At 39.1% G+C, this 22381-nt stretch overlaps 2 protein-coding genes across 2 annotated transcripts; one reads left to right on the top strand and one right to left on the bottom strand.

Annotated features, from left to right (window-relative positions):
* Positions 1–135: 135 nt before the first annotated feature.
* LOC121504211 (calpain-5-like) lies at positions 136–19536 on the bottom strand. Its single transcript, XM_041778887.1, has 15 exons — positions 19477–19536; positions 17648–17855; positions 16920–17186; positions 11194–11363; positions 8540–8671; positions 8241–8452; positions 6956–7148; positions 6677–6870; positions 6283–6360; positions 3978–4398; positions 3608–3730; positions 3325–3521; positions 2799–2917; positions 881–1017; positions 136–793 (listed from the first exon to the last, which is right to left on the bottom strand). The coding sequence occupies exons 4-15, from the start codon at positions 11359–11361 to the stop codon at positions 617–619; spliced, it is 2151 nt and encodes a 716-aa protein (XP_041634821.1). The 5' UTR covers positions 11362–11363; positions 16920–17186; positions 17648–17855; positions 19477–19536; the 3' UTR covers positions 136–616.
* Positions 19148–22269, top strand: cnpy4 (canopy FGF signaling regulator 4). The gene is made up of 6 exons (XM_041778888.1): positions 19148–19319; positions 19488–19614; positions 20075–20171; positions 20367–20489; positions 20632–20749; positions 21814–22269. Exons 1-6 carry the CDS (start codon positions 19235–19237, stop codon positions 21915–21917), a joined length of 654 nt encoding a protein of 217 aa, XP_041634822.1. The 5' UTR covers positions 19148–19234; the 3' UTR covers positions 21918–22269.
* Positions 22270–22381: the final 112 nt, after the last annotated feature.

Genomic DNA, 22381 nt, shown 5'->3' on the forward strand with positions numbered 1-22381 from the left:
AACATGCAGGAATGCAAAAAAAAAAACATGAGCTGAGTCACCAAGTGGGATAATTTAAATCTTTAGTCTCCTTTTAAATATGGTAACCAACACAAAAATATAAAGGCCCACACAATAATAAAAAATGGGCTTGAATAAATATTTATTTTTAGTCCTGATAATTAAAATAAAAAAGTAGGACAAGTATCATCAAAAACATGCTATTAAAACACAAACATAAATGTATTTTTTTACATTTAGATTCAAGCATATAAACATCATAAATATCCCTCAAATTAAAAATGCAAAGAGCACCACAGCAGTGCGTCAGAAAACATCATCACTGATAGATACAGGATTTAGAACAAACACAAATTTAATTTGGCAGCAGTATTTTTTGATAAACCGCTGAAGTCAAACAGAACCCTTCCTGTGTATCTGACCAGCAGATCACCAAAGGACATATTTTAAAGGACAGACACTTTATTTGAAGGCCTTTATGTCTATTTTACTTTGAATGAGCACCTTTGTTGTTCGTATTCTTAAGAACACATTTCTTATCTGTGTGTCAGATTTGCTGTTTGTCCAGCATCTTGAATAGTACCTGAGAGGACAGCAAAGTGACCACATAATGCCGTCATAAGTCTGTGAGGCAGGTGCTTGAAGAAGTTTCAACATAAACACAACCTCTGTATCCTGAGCGTGACTGGCCGCCCCGTAGGTCGATCACATGGCTCCGACCTTTTTCAGATTCGGACGTCTTAATCCGAGCTCTGCCAAGCACAGAGTCCCACAGCAGGCCTCGGCTCCATAACTGCACACAAGAAAGCTCAGAATGAGACTGATTGTGTGCTTAAAGTGTGAGTGTAATAAACAAAGGGGATGTAGAAACTCGTCAGACCTCTATAGAGATTTGCGTGTTTGGGCGTCTCCTGTAGAAGATGGCTCTGAGGTTGAATTCTGGGTTTCCCTCCCCTTTGAAAACCCTTGTTCGTATGGTGTCGTTCTCACAGCGCACAACAGCGTAAACATCAGGAGCTGTTGAGCATAAAACATGAACACCATCAGCTGTGATTCAGCAAAACAAGAGAATATAAATGTGCCAGAACTTAGTGTTTGACCAAGAAAGAATACCGATCATCAATTTTTTTTCAATAAAGATGAAAATGACCACATCTGGTGATGACAAGCCGTAATACTAAAACATGATATATGCTCAGAATTGTCTTAGTTGATCTAATGCAATGGTTCTCAACTGATACGGCCTCAGGACCAGCCGCCACTCCTTCACTCCTTTGATAAAAATGTTGCATTTTGGACCATTTATGCATCTGAACAAAGAGACATGGTAGAGAAAGTGTGAGTGATAACACAAGCCCTGTGAGGACAAATATGCATGCATTTTACCTTAATTCCTTTGATAGTACATTTTCTTTTTTGTCTAGAAATCTTGAGAAAATCAAGTGTATAGCGTAATTTCAGGCAGGCCATGGAGTTGAGCGCTGTGATATATTTGAGATCAGCTGATCTCACGCAAGCCTCATTGGCTGTTTGCTCTAGGCATGCTAATGGCTAATTGCACTCTTGTGGCCATATTTAAGCCGCTCTAGCCTGGCCATGCTTTATTGCTCTCTCTGCAAGCTCCTTTTTGCAACCCTCCTCCACCCCTGCTCCTCCTCTATGCTATATCTGACTTAATCAATGTCATTCTGTTGTCACTGATGCTTGCTCTGCTCTGAGTTTTTTGCTGCTTCTCTCCCTGCCTCAGGCTTTCCTTGTAGACATGGGGAGAGCAGGATTATGTGCTGTTCTGACTTGATGCTTTCCGCATAGGCTTGTAGAAAGGCAAGGGCATCTCTGAACAGCCACACCACCAAATATGGTATTAAAGCAATGAGGGCAAATTAATAACTGAAAATAAAGAGAAAAAAATTATAACTGCAAATAATGTGTGTTTCTTGACAGATTTAATGCCTTATCATGGGAAAATACCTGGGGACAAATGAGTCAAGATCTTGAGAAAACAGCTGAAATGTACTTTTCTGCGACCCTTTTTTGGGTCCCAACCCATCAGTTGAGAACCACTGATCTAATGGACAGTAAAAGTGCAGTGAAGGCTCAAGCTGAAGGGACCTTGAACTTTGACCTCCAGAATGCATATCCACAAAAGTTGAAGATGAAGAGTATTATGATATTGCATTTACATGAAAGGGATGAAAATGAACCAGAGTGGAGATTGTTGCTAAGTTTTAAATCACTCCTTTGCAGCATTCTTGAGATATCACATCTTAGGCAAAGGATGAACATGTGGGCTAGTGACCTTGACCTTTAACATGTCACTTCATAATCAGTTTATCCTTGAATCAGAATTGAGTCAACATGAAAGAAAATCCCTGAAATGGTTTATGATATAATGCTTTCAGATATGAACATGAGAGCCGATGACCTTGTCCTTTTGCTTCCTAAATCTACGTATTCATCTTTGAGTAAGAATGGATTTTTGTGCAATGTTTAACTGAAATCTTTTAAAAGGTTTTAAGACATCTAAGATGGTTGAGATTCCATACAGTCAATAATTGTTAAAATATGTTATCTTTTAGATGATACATTCATTCAGAGCCTTTGTACAGTTTGTTTTCTTTGAGTTTTTATTTGTTTGTGTTTGTTATTATTGTCATTGTCAGTGTACTGCTATGTAATGTTTATGTTATTTATTTGTAATATTCTAACAAAATTTATTGGTAAATTGTATGTCTACTACAGACTCAGCAAAGCAAGGCTTCTAGCTTTTCATCGAATAAACAAGTTAACAAACCCACCTGACTGTTTGGGATAATTGATCCCAGACGCCCTGCGGAGATGGACCGTGGTCACCACTGAGGGTGGAGGTAGAAAACAGTGGAGGGTGGTCGGAGATGGCAAATCCTCCTTCAGTTCCCTAAATGTAAATACATACTTTTTACTATATTCTCAGCACATATGTAGATATTTCATAGTTTTGGTCATCTGTTTAAGAAAGCAACCTAGGGAAGAAATATAGATTTGATGTGCTTCATTATCCAAGCAGCTAGTTAAGAGGCAAAATGTCCAGTCTCTCCTTTTTCTTCTTCGTCATTATTAGCTATTACTGCACTCTAATGTTCAATCCCACCACAACCCTTGACATCCACCTGACGGCTCCAAGAGGGGGTTTATAGATACATTCTCATCAAGACGAAAACAAACTTTGTTCTGCTGCTGCCATAATTATTTCAAACCATTCTACACATGATTAGAAAGAAAAATTGTTGAATATCCCCGACAAATGGTATCCATACTGGTATCAGGACCTATTTTATCACCCACCTGAGTCGTATGTGTGAGTGGGAGAAGAGGCGTAGCAGGAAGCGTCCGGTTGCTCCGGGCAGAAACGTGGTGGGCAGCACGACATAGCTACCAGGAGCCAGAGTCCCCCTCAGCGTCACACTACGGGAGTCCATGTAGACAGAGCTGGCCGCCTGCTCCACCACACACTGCACCCGGCTGCTGCGGTTCACCTCCACCTGAAACACAAAGCAGACGATAGGGACATTATTTCTATTTTGATTCTCATTGGGAACTGAAAAGGTCTGCATTTAACCATTCTCACCTTTAGCACCTCAAACCCAATAGGAAGGTTTTCTCCTCCTCCATCTTTCCTACGAATCCTCCGGTCCTCCTGCTGCAGACAGATCAGCACCTCCTCCTTTTTACCGCTCACCTCAAACATGAACTAAAGCCAGAAATCATGTTCAAAATTATTCTCTGTCACTGATCCACTTTTATAATGATATCCAGTGGCATATGTTTTCATGTTACTTAGTCTTGGATTGAATTCTGACAAATTAAAGTCGATATATCTATATTGTATGTCCCTTTATGTATTAATGCCTTCTTCATCTGCCCTCCTCTCCCTTTAATATATCAAACTTTAAATCCCTAATAAAAGAGGTAAAAAAGAGTTTCCTCTCAAGTTTTACCTGTGGATTGTTAAGGAAAGTGTCCCTGTGGTTGATACATCCTCCACATCGACTCCTCTTATCCATCTGTGCCTCCCATCCTTCTTCCTCTCTTCCTTCCTCCTCCTCCATCGCATCTTTCACAGCTTTATCTTGGCTCTCTCCTCTCCCTCCCTGCTGCAGACTCTCCCCAAGTCTGGCCTCCTTTCTGTTTCCCCGCTGATTGGTCCCTCTAGGTTTGATGTGACTCTTTCCCAGACTTAGTGAATAATTACTCTCAAGGGTGGAAGATGGAGGCATTTCAGAGGAAGTTGGAGCTAAAGTCCACTCTCCATAGCAACGCACTTCTCTCCAATGAGAGCTCGGCCACAGTAGAGTCCTTTCCACCAGCCGACACACGACTATATCAGTGAAGTAGCAACAGAAATCCTCGAAATCCATCCTAAGAAGTATAAGAAACAATTTAGAAGCACAAAATTATACAACCCTGTTCCAAAAAAAGTTGGGGCACTGTGTAAAGAGTTAATAAAAACAGATTACAATGATTTGCAAAGCTCATAAACCAATATCTTATTCACAATAGATTCACAATTTCATGAAGAACATTAGCTCATTTTGAACTGAATAGCAGCAACCTATCTCAAAAAAGCAGGGATGGGGCAACAAAAGGCTGGAAAAGTAAGGGGTACAGCTGGAGGCAAATTTTGCAACTATTTAGGTTCATTGGCAACAGATCAGTAATATGACTGGAAATAAAGGGAGGACTCTAGAGAGGCTGAATCTCCCAACACAGTCTGGCTGCAATCCGTTCATCTCTGACGGCCACTCTCACAGACTGTTCATCTGAGACGCTGTATAAATCAGAAAGGTAGGGCCGTAATTTTTCTTTGATTAACTTTATTCATAAACAAAGACTTGCATTTGCATTCCTGAAATAAACACATTGCAAACATACAGACTAAACAACATTTCATAAACAAAGCAGAGGTCTAACCCAGGATTAAATTATATAGACTCGTTTTAGTAGTAGCTTCATAACTAACATTACTACATAAGTCACTGTAGCTTTAGCAATGGTAGCTTTAGCAAAGGTAGTTAAAGCGAATGTAGCTGCTTTGTGAGCTTAACTTTAGCTACATTATCTACGTAGCTAAAGATTATGCCGATTCTGTTTAGAAAGTTTTAGTGTGTGTACGGTCTGCAGCCAGACCCCTCAAATCTCTCAGAAGTAAAAATGGGCAGTGGTTCACTAATTTCCAAAAAACTGCCACAAAATTGTGGAACAATTTCAGAAAAATGTTCCTCAAAGTAAAACTGTAAAAACAAACAAACAAAAAACAAATTGCCTACCATCTACAGTACATAATATCATTAAAAAACAGACATGATTCTGCACTGGAAATCACTCCATGAGCTCAGGAACACTTTCAGAAATCATTGTCCGACAACACAGTTTACTGTGCCATCTACAAATGCACGTTAAAGCTGTATCATGCAAAGAAGAAGCCATATGTGAACACAATCCAAAGCATACCACTGTCCTCTCTGGGCCAAAGCTCATGTTAAATGGACTGAGGCTAAATGGAAAACTATTCTGTGGTCAGATGGATCAAAAATTGGAATTCTCTCTGGAAACCACAAATGTCTTGTCCCTCGGACTAAAGGGGAGAGGGACCATGCAGCTTGTAATCAGTGCACAGTTCAAAAGTCTGCATCTCTGGTGGTATAGGGTTGCATTTGTGTCTATGGTGAGGGCGGCTTACACATCTGGAAAGGCACTATCAATGTTGAAAAGTACATGGAGATTTTAGAGCTACATATGCTCCCATCCAGACATCTCTCTCAGGGAAGGCCTTGCATATTTCAGCAGAAACACATACTGCATCCATCAGAGCAGCAGGGCCTCACAGTAGAAGAGTCTGGGGGCTGAACTGGCCTGCCTGCAGTTCAGACCTTTCACGGGTAGAAAACATTTGGAGCATCATAAAATGAAAAATATGGCAAAGAAGACCCAGTACTGTTGAGTAGCTAGAGTGCTACATCATACAAGAATGGAACAACATTCCTTTTCAAAAACTCCAGCAGCTGGTTAGAAGCAGAGTGTATGCTAATTAATGGTTGTTTAGTTCATTTAGATTTTTACAGTTTTCTTCATGTACTTGGCTTTTTCATTATTTCCATCAGTTTGTAAGGTTTGGATGAATTGTCCTATTATGTTTTCCTGCTTCTGGTTGATTTTAAATTGCCTTTTTCTACTCAATAAAAAAATACCTTCTCTCTGAAAGTTAAGATTCAAAGAAATAGTAAAGAACTTTTTAAAAAGTACCAGAACTCCCCAACGTCTCGAACAATTAGGCCCATCTTCTCCCTCTCTGCCCGACTTAGCTGCTGCCACTGCTGTGACCTGCAGGGGGCATTCAAGCACAACAATATCAGAATCAGCAGAAAATAAAGCCAAGCTGCAAAGTCCAAACACATCACAAATGTCTTATAAAAAACAGAAGTCTTGCTTCAGCTCCTGGAAAACTTTCTTTGTCCATGTTGGATGCTTTCAGAGATTCTCATGCCTTTAAGATCTAAACGGCAGATGTCAGCTTGTAAAAAACTATATAACACTGCTGTAAAATGTTAGAAAAAGTCCAAAAAGTTGCAGAGGTTTTACTTGCACTTATCCTGCCAACTTTAAATCTACTCAGCAGATGAAGATTAGAGACCCTCACCCCTGACTCCAGGCGCCCGTCCAGTCCGTGCTCCCCCATGGGTTCCTCATGCGGACCATGAAGAGTCGACACATCCCGCCGTTGTTCTGCAGCGTCTCCCCCAGCCTCACCTTCCTCACTGCTGTGATCCCATAGGCGTGTCCTCGTACCAGACCGCAATCAAGCACCGACTCCACCGTCTCCCCCTCTGCAGGCTGATAAACATCAAACATACCAATCTCACTTGATATCTCGCCCACATGCACTTTATATCTACAGTGTGCAGTCTAAAGCCTGTACCCGTATGGAGCAGGTGATGAGGGCTTTGCGTTCGTGCGCTTTAGCCAGCGTCTGGAACAACGCCCTCCTCTGCTCGCCGTGCTGTTTGAGAGACTCTCGATCCAGACTCAGGGGCTCAGAAACCCCTCCGGTGAAGTCGATCAGAGCTTCTGCAGTATTTCCTCCCTCCAGGGCTTCATAACAGCCATTCAGCCTAGAGAGCAACAGCACGGGACAACTGAGGGATAAATGTCTTCTTCATTCTCCTTGACTTGGGAAAGTCAGACTGGGACATCTCAGAGCTGAAATTTTAAGAGTTAGTGCAGGTAATAGGGGTGTAGATCTCACTAATTTGATGGACTTGAGTGGATAGGGTTTCTGGGGCGTTATGATTTTGTTGTTGCTTTGATTCTACCTTGCCTCTATGTGGTTGCTACAGTTTTATGGCTCATCTTGTAGGTGGTTGGTAATTTTTCCCCTCCTTTTTTGCTGAACAAGAGTGTCAGTTGGATACAATTTAACTAAAGTTACGTTTTCAAGGACATTATTTCTTTAAATCTAGTGTCAATATTTTACAAATAATTGCCTCATATAAAATAATTAACTTGTTTATAGTGTTTGCTCCTGAAAATTATTCTACAGATTTAGTAGAAAGTTGCAACTTTTAAGATTTTGTCCTTGCTCCGAGGAACTGTTGGTTGGTCATCGCTAAATACATCTGGCACAAGATAACAAAAGAGGTCAAAGTAAGAAGAAACAAGATGGCAATGCCAGTGTTGCCATTAGCAACAGTTGCAGTGGTTTATCTGATCTTTTTCTCTTGTTTATGTTGTGTTTTCATGCAGATCTTATGCGGTTTGGCAAATTGTGAATTAAATGTTGTTTGTGGTTTAGATTGATAATTGATGTGATTCTCTGTTTACACGTAGATTGCATTTTGTTCTATTTCTTAATTTATTGATGCTACAGAAGAGCTACAGATGGAGAGTGTCATCTCGTGCCCTATTGTATAGCATTATCTCCCATCAAATATGGCATGGCATGGTGTCATATCGTATCATTTCGTACCACATCATATCATGTTGTGTTGTGTCGTACCATATTGTGATGTATGTATCGCATCGTGTTTTTTAATCTCACATCGTATGGCACTGTGAGGCCATCACGTTGTATTTTGAAGCCATCAGCTCATGGTATTGTGTCCCCTTGTGTTGCCTTGTGTTGTATTGTATCATCTCAGAAGGGTTGTTATTTGAACCTGCAGGGTAGCCAATCTACCTGGCACCCATTTTTCAGGGCGACCTACTTGGCATAGGCTTTCTCCAACAGAGCGCTCCAAAACTCTCGAGGTGTAGCCGAGCGACAGAAGAGCAGAACTCCATCACTGCTAACTGGAAGCCGATCGTCCACAACAACATCCATCCACCGACCCAGTCGCCAGAACCGGAAATGGAAGATTCCCGCGTACAAGTTGAGATTTTTTGGGTTCCACTCCTGCTCGACATGGTCAGGGATCACCTGAGGATGATAATAGCAAGGAGATGAAGCCTCAAAAAATGGAAAAAACAACAGGAAAACATAAAAAATGCAACATAAAAACGGCACCTTCTTCCACAGGGATGGCTCTGATGCCAAACAAGAGATGGCAGCCACCATCCAGCAGTTACCCAGACTGCCTTGGTGCAAGTCTCGAGTGCTGATGCCATCGACAAACAGACGGGGGTCCTTACAGATCTCCTGAAGTGTAAGCAAAAGAAAAAGAAGACATAAAAACTATGTTGGTTGATTTGCTGGCCATTTTGAGGCAGTCACTGTTTCAAATTGAAATACCATATTACTGGCCTCAGGCCAAAACCTTGTATCTCCATTTTATGTGATTTTGATTTTTATTATAAATCAGTGCTACTGGTCACCCTTTACATCTGTCAGTGGGCTTTTACAAATTTTAAACTGATAAAAAGTGTCAAAGAGATGCTGACAAAGATCATACAGTGTTAAATTATTTGAAATGAAAACCAAGTTCTACACATTGTGCTGTAGAAAAGCACTCAGAGAGCGTAGACTTCCGCCATTAGCCCTATCTCCCAATAGTACAGAATCCTTCAAAATATTCCTGGTGATCTGGATCACTCCCAAAATCTAATCAGTTCTTCCTTATGCCATTTCTGCCATTTCCTGAAAATTTCATCAAAATCCACCCATAACTTTTTGAGTTATGTTGCTAACAAACTAACAAACCCTGCCGATCACATAACCTCTTGGTGGAAGTAAAAATAGAGCGTAAAATGCTCTACAGAATAAATATTGATGCTTAATCTGCTTTAAATAATTATTCCTAACAGTGTTAGTTAGTAGTTAGTAGTGTAACAGTGTTTTATGAGTCCTGTGAGCTGATTCGGGGTGTCAGAGCTCTGCTGAGGAGACAGATCCTGTGAGCGTAGATCTGTTGATCCCCGTTTGGACAAGGTCAGGTAACACAAGAAGTGCTGCTGGACACACACACTTGAGGAAATACACACTCAGTGGTCATAACCTCATTAAATGCAACTGTAGACATGAGATGATCCTTCCTCATGATCGTATCCAGTTTAGAACTAGAAGACGACCACCTGGTGTGTGAAGCAGGCACTGAACGGAAGTTAATAGAGTGATTGGATGTTGTTTCTATGTACGTGTGTGTCAGCAGACATGTCACTCTATCACCCTACTCCCTGTTGATATAGGCTTTAAATACCTGAGTGACCCATTAGTAACACTAAACCATTAACCCTTTCTCTTCAGCCCTAAATCACCCAATTAATCTCCAACCACTTTTCACACTAAGACAATGAATTTAGAGAATTTAAAAGTAAGTATGCATGTGATAAATGAATGGAACAGGTATTCTAACCTGGTAAAGCCCTTAAAAACATTAATTGAACTCCTTAGAAACTATTAACAGTCTAAAATTTTATTTTGAATATCTGGTATTCATTGTAATGCATTATCCATGTAGTCTTCTTTCTACTTCTTACATGAAGACAAATTTATTCTTTTATTTTTTCTAAACTGATGTCATAAAACCTGGGTTATACTTCCTGTGGTTACTGTGATATTTGGCTTTTGCAGCTTTGGACAGGGAAGAATATTTTATTTCTAAAAGCTTAAAAAGATTTAAATCTAGCTTGTCAAACCAGAGGGACCAGATAAATGCATATAATTAGTTTGATAAAATTGGGGGAAAGCACTTTGAGAATCTGAAATAAGGAGAGGTTTAATGATGATAAAGCTGTTTTGGGTTTTTTTGAGAAATCCATTGTTCAAATCTAAAATGTTAATGTTGATTCCTGATTGACCCCCCCCCCCCCAACTTTGATTCCAGATTGCCAAATACCAATTTATTTAAAATCCACTTTCTTTCATGTCCCTGCATATAAAAAATAAAATTCCAAGTCACGTCTTTGTCTGCTTGGAGAGATCCCTGTCTCTTGTATATGACATGATCCGACCTCTTTTGAAGGAAAGCAATAATGGTGAAATGGATCATGGATGACCCTCCAGCTGTGGAAGTCTAATCTCAGAGGTTGTAACCCTGGTAAAACTTGGACACTATGTCAATGGAAGGACTGATCTTTTTCTGCAGAGATGGAGGAGGCCAGCGGAACTTTTGAGACTTGACTATAATCTGGATCTAGCCGTCAATAAGAGCATTTTTTGGATTTAGAGTAATGGACACAAGAACATCCAAACCCCATCATCGGGGTTACTGTGCAAGTACAATGTCTTATTTAGTTTTCTTACCTATGTCACAACACATTGCATGGATCATCCAGTCTTGTAGCATTAGATAAATAATAATATAAAATATATCTTCTTTAGATATTAGCCCTTGACTTTGACCTTCATTTCCACTGCATGCATCAAGGATACTTGGCTTGCTGTAGTCACAATACCCATTTATTCTTACACACTTATCTCAACACCGTGCTAAAAATGCCTCGGCTATTTAAATTAGCTTTACAAATAGTGTGTGTGTGGGATAACACATCTAAAGAGTGGTCTATGGGCAGTACACTCCCTGAAGGTTCAAGTTTCACTGCCTGACGCCTTGCCTTTAATAGAAAGAGCTTTAATTAACAGAACCGATGGAAATGTGACATTATGATCCGTACTTCCACATTTAATGAGGCTTGACTGGTAATGTATTTCTGGAATAATTCTTTGAACTGGTTTAAAGGCGAATGCGTAAAAATAAGACTCAAACGTTTATGCAGACTCACCCTCGGCCTCTTCCAGGTCAGACCCGGCGGGGGCTCCCTCTTGTAGAAGAGAGACTGAGCGCTGGCAGGGAACACTGGATCTTTAAAGAGTGCACCTCGACGCAGGCAGGCCTGTCTTAGCTTGTGAAAACTCTGACCCCGAAAACTGTGAACTCGTTCAGGCATCATGACTGGAGAGGAGAAGAATGTGTCAGAGACTTGTAGGAAAATACCCATGTAGTCATGGAAAAGGGGACACTGCCAGAATGCTTTGTGGTCTATGACTATAAATCAAACATAATACCTAACGGAATTAACAATTATTCAGAATAAAGGTCTCCCAAAGCAATCTCAGTATTCAAGAGGCCTTCAGTTCATTAAAAATGCAGTTTGGGTATTAGCAAGAATGCTAGCATTTCTCTGTTAGCATAATTTGTTAGCCCCTCCAGTACTGTACTCTGTCAAAAATGGTTCCCACTGATAACTCCTACATAAAGAAAAAAACCCCCAGCTAATTTCAGGAAACGTGTCATGTGATAAAGATGATTATAGAGCAGTAGCTAATGGAGAATGAAGTCACTGTGTCTCAAATGGCATACATCTGTACTAAATGCTAAATATTTTGAGTGCATAAATGCATTCAAACTGAAAAATATACTCAAATGCCATATTCTACTGGTGCACTCAAAACTGTCCAAGAACTGCGCGTGGAACGACGCATCCTCAATGAACGCCATATTGGTGACGTAGCAGATGTGGTACCGTTAGTGAGCTAGCGCCCTAGCTGATGGAAAAACCCCAGAAATACAAGTTTGAAATGGAAACAGAATATTGTATTAGCTCATTACATAGACTCAAAGACAGAAAATCAAAGAAAATATTGAAGGTATGTGAATCTTCAAATATTGTTGTTTGAATTCTTGATACCACGCATATATACAGGTGCACCTAAAAAATTTGAATAACATGAAAACATTCATTTATTTAATTTAGAAAGTGAAACTCCCATATATTCTAGATTCATCATTATAAAGTGAAATATTTCATGACTTTTTTGTTTTAATCTTGATGATTAAAGTCTACAGCTCACGAAAAGCAAAACTCCACTATCTCAAAATATTGAAATATTTTAAAAAATTAAAAAAAAATTATAATACAGAAAGGTTGACCTTCTGGAAAATGATTATCAATTATGCACTCAGTACTTGGTTGGGGCTCTGTTCACATGAATTACTGCATCTTAACCACGTAGCATGGAGGCAATCAGTCCATGGCACTGCTGAGGTGTTATGAGCCCCAGGTTGCTCTGATAGCAGCCTTAAGCTTCACTGTGGGCAGGTACCAAGTTCTTCTGCAAAAGGAAACCAGTAGACTTCCCCATGATTGTGGTTGTGTGAACTGAACCAGAGTGAGAGAATGAAGGCTCAGGACGCCTTTCCAAATTGGACTTTGAAATTTGAAATTTAATTGTCTGAAGTAAATCAGGAAAAATAACTTGTGCAAGATTCTAATTCTTTTAGATGCACCTATATATTTACATGTGTTAAGTAGCATAAAGCTGATTAATACATTTTGTCTTGCTGTAATGGGGAAGGGTACTCTTCTAATCTTACTCTGTAAAAATACCACTGTGTGAAAACACTAATCACATCCTTCATCATTTTGACCTGATGATAGAAAGGCTGTTCAAAGTGCACTGACACAGATAAACAGAGACCATCCCTACGTATGACAGAGTATGAAAGAGACAAAAGGGAAACATTTTTTCTTGTGAAAGGTGACAATGTTATCTGTTTTTCAGGCTTGAAAAATATTCAAACATCTTTCAGTCATGTTTAGTGAGGTGTGTTCCTGTCAGCACGTGCACTCAAAGACAATGAAGAGACAGAGCCACATGTATGTGACTTTTGTGTGAAACAAAGTTGCCTGCATCTACAAATATCCCTGTGTTTCAATAACTTACAAAACCTTCTTCTGGTTGTTGAAATTTAAAACCTTGAAATATTTGTCTACATAGTTTAGCAGAAACACAATGCACTACTTCACTGAAATACTTGGAACAGGGCCATGTTCACCATTTTGTAGCATCCTTCCTTCTTTCTGTAACAGTTGGGAAATGAGGAGATCAGTTGCTGGAGTTTTGGGAGAGGAATGTTTTCCCATTCTTGCCTAATGTAGGATTTTAGCTGCACAACAGTTCTGGGTCTTATTTGCCAAATCTTTCCTTTTATGATGAGCCATATGTTTTCTAAAGTTCTAGACTGCTGTCTAGAACTGCTGTTGTGATGGATGTGGTATATGGATTAGCATCATCTTGCTGAATTATGCAAGGCCTTCCCAGAAAGAGACGTCTGGATGGGAGCATATGTTACTCTAAGCCGCCCTCACCATAGGCACTAATGCAACCCTATACCATCAGAGATGCAGGCTTTGAACTGTGCCCTGATGACAAGCTGGATGGTCCCTCTCCTCTACAGTCTGCAGGAAACTACATCTGTGGTTTACAAAAAGAGTTTCAATTTTGATTCATTTGACTACAGGACAGTTTTTCATTTAGCCTCAGTCCATTTTAAATGAGCTCAGGCCCAGAGAGGACAGTGGTATGGCGTCTACCGTGCATGATACAGCTTTAACTTGGATTTGTGGATGGCATGGCAAACTACATTGACAGACAATGATTTCTGGAAGTGTTCCTGAGCCCATGCAGTGATTTCTGGTACAGAACATAGATGCCTGTTTTTAATGCAGTGTGGTCAGAGGGCCCAAAGATCATGTGCATTGACCTTCAGCCCTGTCCGTTGTGCACCAAGATTTCTCCAGATTCTCTGAATCTTTTGATGATATTATGTACTGTAGATGGTGGAATATTCAAAGTCTTTGCAGTTTTTCATTGAGGGGCATTTCTATGAAATTATTCCACAGTTTTTAGACCGTTTTTCACAGATTGGTAAACCTCTTCTCGTCTACTTCTGACAGACTCCGCTCCTCAAAAATGCTCCTTTGATATCTAGTCATGTTACTAACCTGTTGCCATTCAACCTAATTAGTTTAAAAATCCTCCTCTTGTTGAATTTCATTAGTACCATGTACTCTTCCAGCCTTTTGTTGCCCTGTCCTGACTTTTTTTGGGTGTGTTTCAAAATAAGGAAATAATTTTTATGAAATGGTAAAATGTCTCAGTTTCAACATCTGATTTGTCATCCATGTTGTGAATAAAATACTGTATAAGTTTATGAGATTTGACAATCATTGCATTCTGCTTTTATTCATATTTTGCACAGCGCCCCAACTTTTTTGGAACTGGCATTGTAGGTGCAGTGCTGTTTGTTTGAAATTATGGTGAATTTAATCAATATTTAGCATTAAGTTGTTTTTGTGTTCAACCCCAGGGTTACATATCTATTGCAGGGCCTGAGTGTGTAAGATAACGGTACCCTTTTAGTCATCGGTGATTTGACCTGCTGGCTGCTCTGAGTCAGCAGAGTTCGTGTGTGAGTGAAGAAGTGAGACTTCTCTTGGTAAGCGGGTGTATGCCAGGTCTAGGTTGTGTGTGCAGGGTCATCTCAGGGCCTTACTGTGTAGGTGCTTATGTTTGCAGATGCCATGCAGGTCAGTGTGATCGATTACTGGTGAGGTTTTGATTTTCTTGTATCAGATTTATGCCGACGGACACACAAAAAACTATAAACCCACATTCACTAACCATCATGAATGAAAAACAATAAATTCCTGACTGGCACTTTATACTTGCTCTCACTCTGCACCAGATTTCCTCATTTCTGCCCTGTATCTCTTACAGTTTTAGAGTTTGGTGCAAGGGGGGTGCCACTTTAGTTCAGTTGCTTGAGCAAATTGCACGCCATCAACACCTATCAAGAAAAAGCAAAGCCCACCCTCAGCCCCAGACATCCTGTCTTATTTTACCAGTTTGAATTTATAGAAATAGAGGAGCAAAGATTAACTTTATTGAATTTTAAAGAGGAAGTTCAATTTTTATACAGTGTTGATGATCATGTTGCACACACATTTGCTGAAATGCACATGCACAGACAGGATCCTACGGACATGCATTAATGGAGGGATGTTAGAGTAGGGGCTGCTGCCCAAGAAAGAGTGCTGCATGAGCAATGTGCCTTGCTCAAGGGCACCTTAGTAGGACTCTGGCAGGTAACTGGCACCTCTCAGGCTATCAAGTCCATTTCGACTGCTACTGCCCCACAGAATCAGAGAGGAGTCTGGCTGCAGACCGATCATCTCTAACAGCCCTGCTCACTGACTGTTCATTTGAGATGCTGTGGGTGTCAGAATGGGAATACGTGATAAAAGTTTAAAAATAAAATTGGGTTAAACTTCCATTTAGGGTTGTGGTAAGGGTCAAGGTAACGGCTAGCATACCCAAAGTTCAAAGTTAAAACCTGACCTGCAAAACCTGACTGCAAAACATCCAATAAAGCCAAGTAAACTGTCTGATTACAGGAGAAAAGAAAAGCAATTCCTCTGTGAAAACGTCCCAACACAGCAAATGTAGCTTACGTAGCTCTGTTAGCTGTGTAAGCTACGTAGATAACAAAGTTACACAGCTAATGTAGCTATATAGTTAATGCTGCTATGTACCTAAAGTAGCCAAAGCTAAGCTAAGCTAAAAAAAGCTACATAAGCTATGTAGCTATGTTATCTACGTAATTATGTAAGCTTGAGTTAGGTTTGCTAAAGCTCACGTTGCTTAAGCTAACTTAGCTACATTAGCTTAAGTTATAATATTAACTACAAAGCATGTGTAGCTATGTTAGTGTTAGCTAAAGCTACTGAAGCTAAAGCAAGTCACGTTCATGTTACTACTTCTGAAACTGGTTCATACATAATCTAATCCCAGATAACACCTCTGACCTTTTTTCAGTTTCATTTATTAATTGTTGCTTAGTCTGTAATGTTTGTATTGTGCTTATTAAATCAATTATATACAATGTAAGTAAAAATGTAATAATGAGTGCCAACAAATGGGCCCAAAGTAAAAGAAGAAAGGTCTTTCCTTTTTCTGTCTTATGGGTTTTAATTCAGTTCATGTTAAATAATATAGCTATAAATTAAATAATACAGCTATAAATGCTGGTGAACAACTATAAATTGTGTCTCCTGAATATTCACAATTACATACTTCATTAGAAATGAGTTTATATAAGGGAACACAGATGGTCGAGTGGTTTAAGGCGCTACCCATGTACACGGGCGGCCCCGGGTTCGACTCTGGCCTGTGGCCCTTCACCACGTCTCTCCCCACTCTCTTCCCTGTTTCCTAGTCTATCCACTATCCTTACTCTATTAAATAAAGCCATGAAAAGGCCCAAAAATAAATATACAAAAAAAAAAGAAATTAGTTTATATCTTTGGTAACGTTTTTTTTTTCTTTGCAAATATGACAATAAAGGCATTATTCAAAGGTTTTACACAAGCAAGCACATACATTTTTTTATTCAACATATAATTAGACCTCTTCTTGTGAAATCATTTAACACTTATGCTGGTAATTTTCTAATGTTAGTGTGTGTATTAAAGGAGCTGTCATCAGTTAGAGTTTTAATTTGTTCCACTCCTGATTTAAACATCAACCTTTAGACCATATTTTTATAACAGACTTGAATATTAGCAGCTTTTTCATAGTTATTTTCAGCACTGGTGTTGTCAGTCATAAATCACTGAAAATATCCATTTGTAATGTTATGATGTGGACTCTGAGTGCATTATTTTACCTTAGAGTCACGGTAGAAGTTTATCTTCTTATGTTCTTTAGATGGAGCTTTTCATCATGCTCAGTCAGAGATTCCAGGACCGTCTTTTGTCCTCCTTTCATCATTTAGGGAATCCACATTTTTAAACACAACTATTCCTGTTGTGTTGTTATAAAAAAAGGTAGCATCTGTCCTCTTGTTCCTATTAGTCCTGAGGCTCACCGGCTTCTCTTGTCAGAGTCCGTCAGGGCTGCTTGATTGTAAGCTTGGATTTTTGCCTCAGTGGATCTGAAAGAAAAATGAAAATATATCAGAAAATTTCAAACACAAATATGAAAACTAATGTCGCAGCTTGATGTGAGCACTGCAAGCTCCCGGACACCATCTCTTATGTTTCATTGTGTGTGCGTGTGTGTGTAACAGTCTCTAAGAGTTGATGCACAAGTGTGTATGTGTTTGTGAGCATACACATACACACTTGTGCATCAACTGTGTATGTGTTTGTGAGCATACAGCCGTGACACATGGGAGCAGGGTGACACTGCTATGTAACAGGATCTCTTCTTCACAGACAATAGACAGACAGACTCCTCTATAAGTGACATAACACACAGCTCTGCTGTAAAATGCTACAGTTACTTCAGCCACTCTTAAATTTCAGACATTTCATCCTCTGACCAGAACCATTCTGCTGCTACAGGGTATAAACAAACGTGTTTTCTAGGAGTGTGTGTCTGTGTGTCACTCACTGCTGCTTGAGCTCTTCTGGTTGGTGACTGAACACATTCCCCTTTGTTTCTCCATGATCTTTGTCCTCTAGGTTCTCATGGTGACATGGTCCTTGCTCCCCTTGCTTCTTGCTTCATCTTTGTGGTCTCTCTTCCGCTTCCCTCCTGTCTTCTCTACCTTCTCCTCCAAACACTCTTGCAGTATCTGTTGTCGTTGAGTGCGTTGCCCCTGACACCCGAGAAACCAAGAGGCAAGCAAGCGGCTGCTATTTTAACCACCTCACTGCCAAATATCAAGATAATTATAAGATAATTTTCCATTCCTGTGAGATCAGAGCTGAACTCAGTATGAACTAGAGCTAAGATATTGAAGAAACTCTAGGACTACTATTTAGATTAATTAATAAAGCACACACACACACACACACATATATATATACATATGTACAGACTGTCAAAAGATTTGAATTTTTAATGGTGATATATATATATATATATATATATACAGTGCTTAACAAATGTATTAGACCACCTGTCATATTTGTCTTAGAGACCATCCAGCATGATGAAGTGCTTTAATGCGGACTCTTTCATTTTCAGTGAGCTCTCCACGTTTTACCATTTTTAACAGGAATGAGGAATTTCAAACTGAATTCCCCTTTATATACACAAATTTGAGCGAGCTCACTGGGCTTCTCTGAGAAGTCAGAAATTAATCAAGCATAGCATTCAACCGCTAAAACTATTTTTTCTGTTCAGGAATGCAAGTAAATAACTATAATTTGACATATTAATCAAGACTTAATAATGTGTTTTACTATTTTTTCAATTTTTTTGTAAATCAGTAAATTTGAAAATTCATGGATAACAATGATAATCATATTTTAGCATTAAAAATATCATTTGGGTTAAAGAGCTTCTACATATTGGTGTATTAACCATTGCAGAAACGTAAAAAGATGATTTTAGTAATTATCAATGCTGTTAATTTAGGGCAGCTGTGGCATAAACCTTACTTTGGGTGGTGGTCTAATAAATTTGTTAAGCACTGTATATATACAGTATGTATAAGTGTATAGATAGATAGATAGATAGATAGATAGATATCCTAGCCAACAGGGCCTTCAATTATTACAATATTGTAAGAAATATAATCAAGTCATTCATTCATAAAATCAAGAAATATAGCTCGCGTAAGAAGCCGAGGCAGGTAAACAGATTTGCAGGGTGGCACGCAAACGAGGCAACGCAATACTTTCGTGCATATCGAAGGAACGTAAAAGTCTTGCTAGGTAACGCAAAAGGGCACGCGAGGTCAAGCAAAAGCGGGTTACTCACAAGTAACCCATACAAATTCTCGACGCCCCCCTAAGGTGCTCCAGGTACACGTCAATATTTTGCCGTGTCAATAACGGAACAAAGTATCCGTTCCTCATATTCGTCTTTCGACTATCTACCCTGTCATCCGGCTGCAAGGAATCAACTTATGTTGTCTGTATGTGTACACTACGCATGCGCAGTTGCAACGCCGTATTCAAAAATGCCGATGTGGCTGCTGTGATTTTGAGTTTTACGTTTTCCCCTTGCGTTTAGGAACAAACTTTTAAAATGAAACTTTTTGTGTTAGTTTTCTTTTGTATCTGCGGTTTCGTCACATCTCAGGAAGACGAGAGACTGCCGAATAAATGTGAAGGTAGGGCGAAAAACGATCTGTCATGGTGTTTACTGTTAAGTTACGTCTTATAAACAAGGATATAGCTACTGTGCACCTACATTTCAGATTTCGGGATTCTGCTTAAACTCTGACATGCAGGTTAATACAAAGAAAGGCTTCTTTTATGAAGTTTTACCTGTGTTTCAGTGTGTAAGTTCTTGACGCTGGAGCTGCAGGAAGCTCTGGCGAAAACTGGTCGATCCAAAGAAGTTCTGGAGGTTGGAGAAGTGCTGGACACAGGCAAGAGAAGAAGAAAGATCAAATACAACACCTCGTAAGTGCATTCCGGGTAATGTCAATTTAATTCAAGATCAAAATTACAGGTGCAACATTCTTCATTGTCACAGATAATATATTTACTTGATTTATTACGCTTATTTGTTTATGAGTTTGTCATTTAGACAGGTTTATTACCGCCGCCAAGGAGCTTATGTGATCGGCAGGATTTGTTAGTTTATTTGTTAGTTTGTTACCAACATAACTCAAAAAGTTATGGACGGATTTTGATGAAATTTTTAGTAAATTTCAGAAATGGCATGAGGAAAAACTGGCTAGATTTTGGGAGTGATCCGGATCACCGTCTGGATCCAGGATTTTTTTTAAAGGATTCTTTACTATTGGGAGATGGGGCTAATGGCGGAGGTCTGCGCTCTCCGAGTGCTTTTAGTTGCTAAATATTTTGTAACTGTATTTATGCCAGGTCAATATTTATGCAACATTTTATTTCCTTACAGAGAGACTCGGTTAACTGAGGCAGTGGACAACATTTGTGAACGCATCCTGCAGTATAGTGTCCATGCAGAGAGACCTGGAAGCCTCCGATATGCTAAGGTGAAGTTACATTTTCACAAGATTGGCTCAGTAGTTTCTTCTTTTTAATTTGAATGCTTAACCAGACATGTAGAGCCTTGTGTCTTGCAACCTTTTGGTTTTCTTTTTTTGTCATTTAAAAAAAAAAAAAAAAAAAAAGAGAGAGAGAAATGTTTGTGCTGCAAATTGACAGCTAACTTATTTGCATGTATGCAGGGCACCAGTCAGACCATGTCAACTCTGAAGAATCTGGTCCATAAAGGAGTAAAAGTGGACTTGGGTCTGCCTTATGAGCTATGGGACGAACCCTCTGTAGAGGTGTCAGACATGAAAAAACAGGTAGGAAGATGTCACAGTTTTTTATTCTTATTTAGAGTGTTTTACATTTCTATAACTTGGCTTTTTGTGAGAATTTAACATTAAATACATAACGTACCCTCCTCCGATCACGTTAATGTTTGTGTTTGTATGTGCTGTTCAGTGTGAGACCATGCTGGAGGAGTTCGAGGAGGTTGTGGAGGACTGGTACTTCCATTATCAGGACCAGAGGCTGGAGAACTTCCTCTGTCAGAACCACGTCCTCACGGCATCAGAGCAAGGTATGGTGCTTTGCCACTATTTTTTCCTCAATTTCTATTGGGGATCTTACCTGGTAGCTGGTACTTTTTTGGTGAAACTGGCAAGGTTTTAAACTAGATACACTATCACCAATATGTCTTCTATTGCTGTTGTGTTAGACATTACACCAGTTCTGTACAGTTGTGCTATATATCCCAGCCTACACTGAGGGGATATTATATTCTGTAATGGGAAACAAAATAGCTGATGTAGAGTCGAGTCGATTTGAACTGAAAACTAAAATGGGAAAGCATCAGTTGGAAGCAACTTTTGTTTAAGTTTTAACCAACATTTAAGCCAAAGAGCCCTCAATTTAAAGGACAAATATCTCTATACTAAATCAAGATTAGAGTTTATGTGTTTGAAATGTAAGAAACTTAACTTTGAGACCTTTTGGAAGAATGTTGTGTCCATATTTATTAAAATAATACAGCTACCAAACATAAATTCTATATTTTATTTACAAATAATTGATGTGATTCTTTTATGGACCTGTCCTCAGTAGAAGATTAAAGTCAAGGATACTGCAGGATGTGAGGAGGAGTTTAAATCTCTAAAAATATGCTCAAATCATTTACAATATTTCCCACAGTATTCCTGAGACTAATGATCATGCTGTAATTAATGTTGCTGAATGTCATATTTTGCAAATATATTACAAGCTCTGTTGGTTACATATAGTGGATATTTCAGAGTCCTGGCTCCAAAAAATGTCACTGATTGAGTCCAAAGTTAAGTCAGAGGAGGCGAGCAGCCCAAGAAGAGCATTAGCTTACATCGCTACTCTCAAAATAAGTAATATTTAAGTGAATTTAACATGTTATTTAAAGGTTTGGTTTGTTGTTCTGTATCTTTGTCTTTATTCCTTCACTTCAGCAAAGTTTCTAAAAGAATATAATCACTTAAATGTGAATAAAAACTAGTCAAATGAAAGAGTCTTTTCAGGAGCCGGTAGATGAGTTTTTGTCTCATCTAAAAGCATTTAAATTTTAACTGTACAATGAAGCTCCAACCGTGTTAACTTTATTTTCCTTCCCTCCCTCAGAATGTTTGAAGGAGGTGTGGAAAGGAGACATGGGAAACAAAGGAGGAGCCATCAGCACAGAAAAGGAGGAGGAAGGCAAGACACATGATGCTGGGGAGCTTTGAGGATAAACATTTTCAAAGATGGACAATCAAACAGCAATTTCAGCTTTTAGTAGGATGGGACTTAAAGTTATCTGACTCTACATTTGATGCCAAATCTCAGATATGAAGTTTACATTTGGATTTATAATGTTGTATGAATGATGAACTGTTACACCTTTTTAAACCCTATTCGGATCATGTTGTTAAATTTTTATTATTAATGTTTGAGCCTTTAGTGTTATATTCTGTGTAAATGGGAAAGCTGTTACATTTGTATGCATTATATGGTACATATCAGTATTTTTACCCTATACTGCAACCTCTAAATGCAATTTGTACATTTTTATCCTTGTGAATAAAGTACTTTTTTATAACAATAGAAAAGTTTGTAGTATTTTCTGCAGTTGATGGATTACAAATGATCGACCTCAGCTGTGTTTCTCCTGACACAGAAAAGCCCAGGAGAGCAGTTTCCACCAAAATGC

The sequence above is a fragment of the Cheilinus undulatus genome, linkage group 22 (genome assembly GCF_018320785.1).
Source record: "Cheilinus undulatus linkage group 22, ASM1832078v1, whole genome shotgun sequence".
Taxonomy (NCBI): Eukaryota; Metazoa; Chordata; class Actinopteri; order Labriformes; family Labridae; genus Cheilinus; species Cheilinus undulatus.

What these genes read in the sequence shown, in the direction of transcription:
- LOC121504211 (XM_041778887.1), bottom strand. Translation starts at nt 11,361, where the DNA reads ATGATGCCTGAACGAGTTCACAGTTTTCGGGGTCAGAGTTTTCACAAG. An exon ending in CGAGACGTTGGGGAGTTCTG is followed by an intron (nt 4,399 to 6,282) that starts GTACTTTTTAAA and finishes TATACTTCTTAG; the next exon opens with GATGGATTTCGAGGATTTCT. An exon ending in ACACGCAAATCTCTATAGAG is followed by an intron (nt 794 to 880) that starts GTCTGACGAGTT and finishes TCTTGTGTGCAG; the next exon opens with TTATGGAGCCGAGGCCTGCT.
- cnpy4 (XM_041778888.1), top strand. Translation starts at nt 19,235, where the DNA reads ATGAAACTTTTTGTGTTAGTTTTCTTTTGTATCTGCGGTTTCGTCACA. An exon ending in ACTGCCGAATAAATGTGAAG is followed by an intron (nt 19,320 to 19,487) that starts GTAGGGCGAAAA and finishes CCTGTGTTTCAG; the next exon opens with TGTGTAAGTTCTTGACGCTG. An exon ending in GAAGCCTCCGATATGCTAAG is followed by an intron (nt 20,172 to 20,366) that starts GTGAAGTTACAT and finishes GCATGTATGCAG; the next exon opens with GGCACCAGTCAGACCATGTC.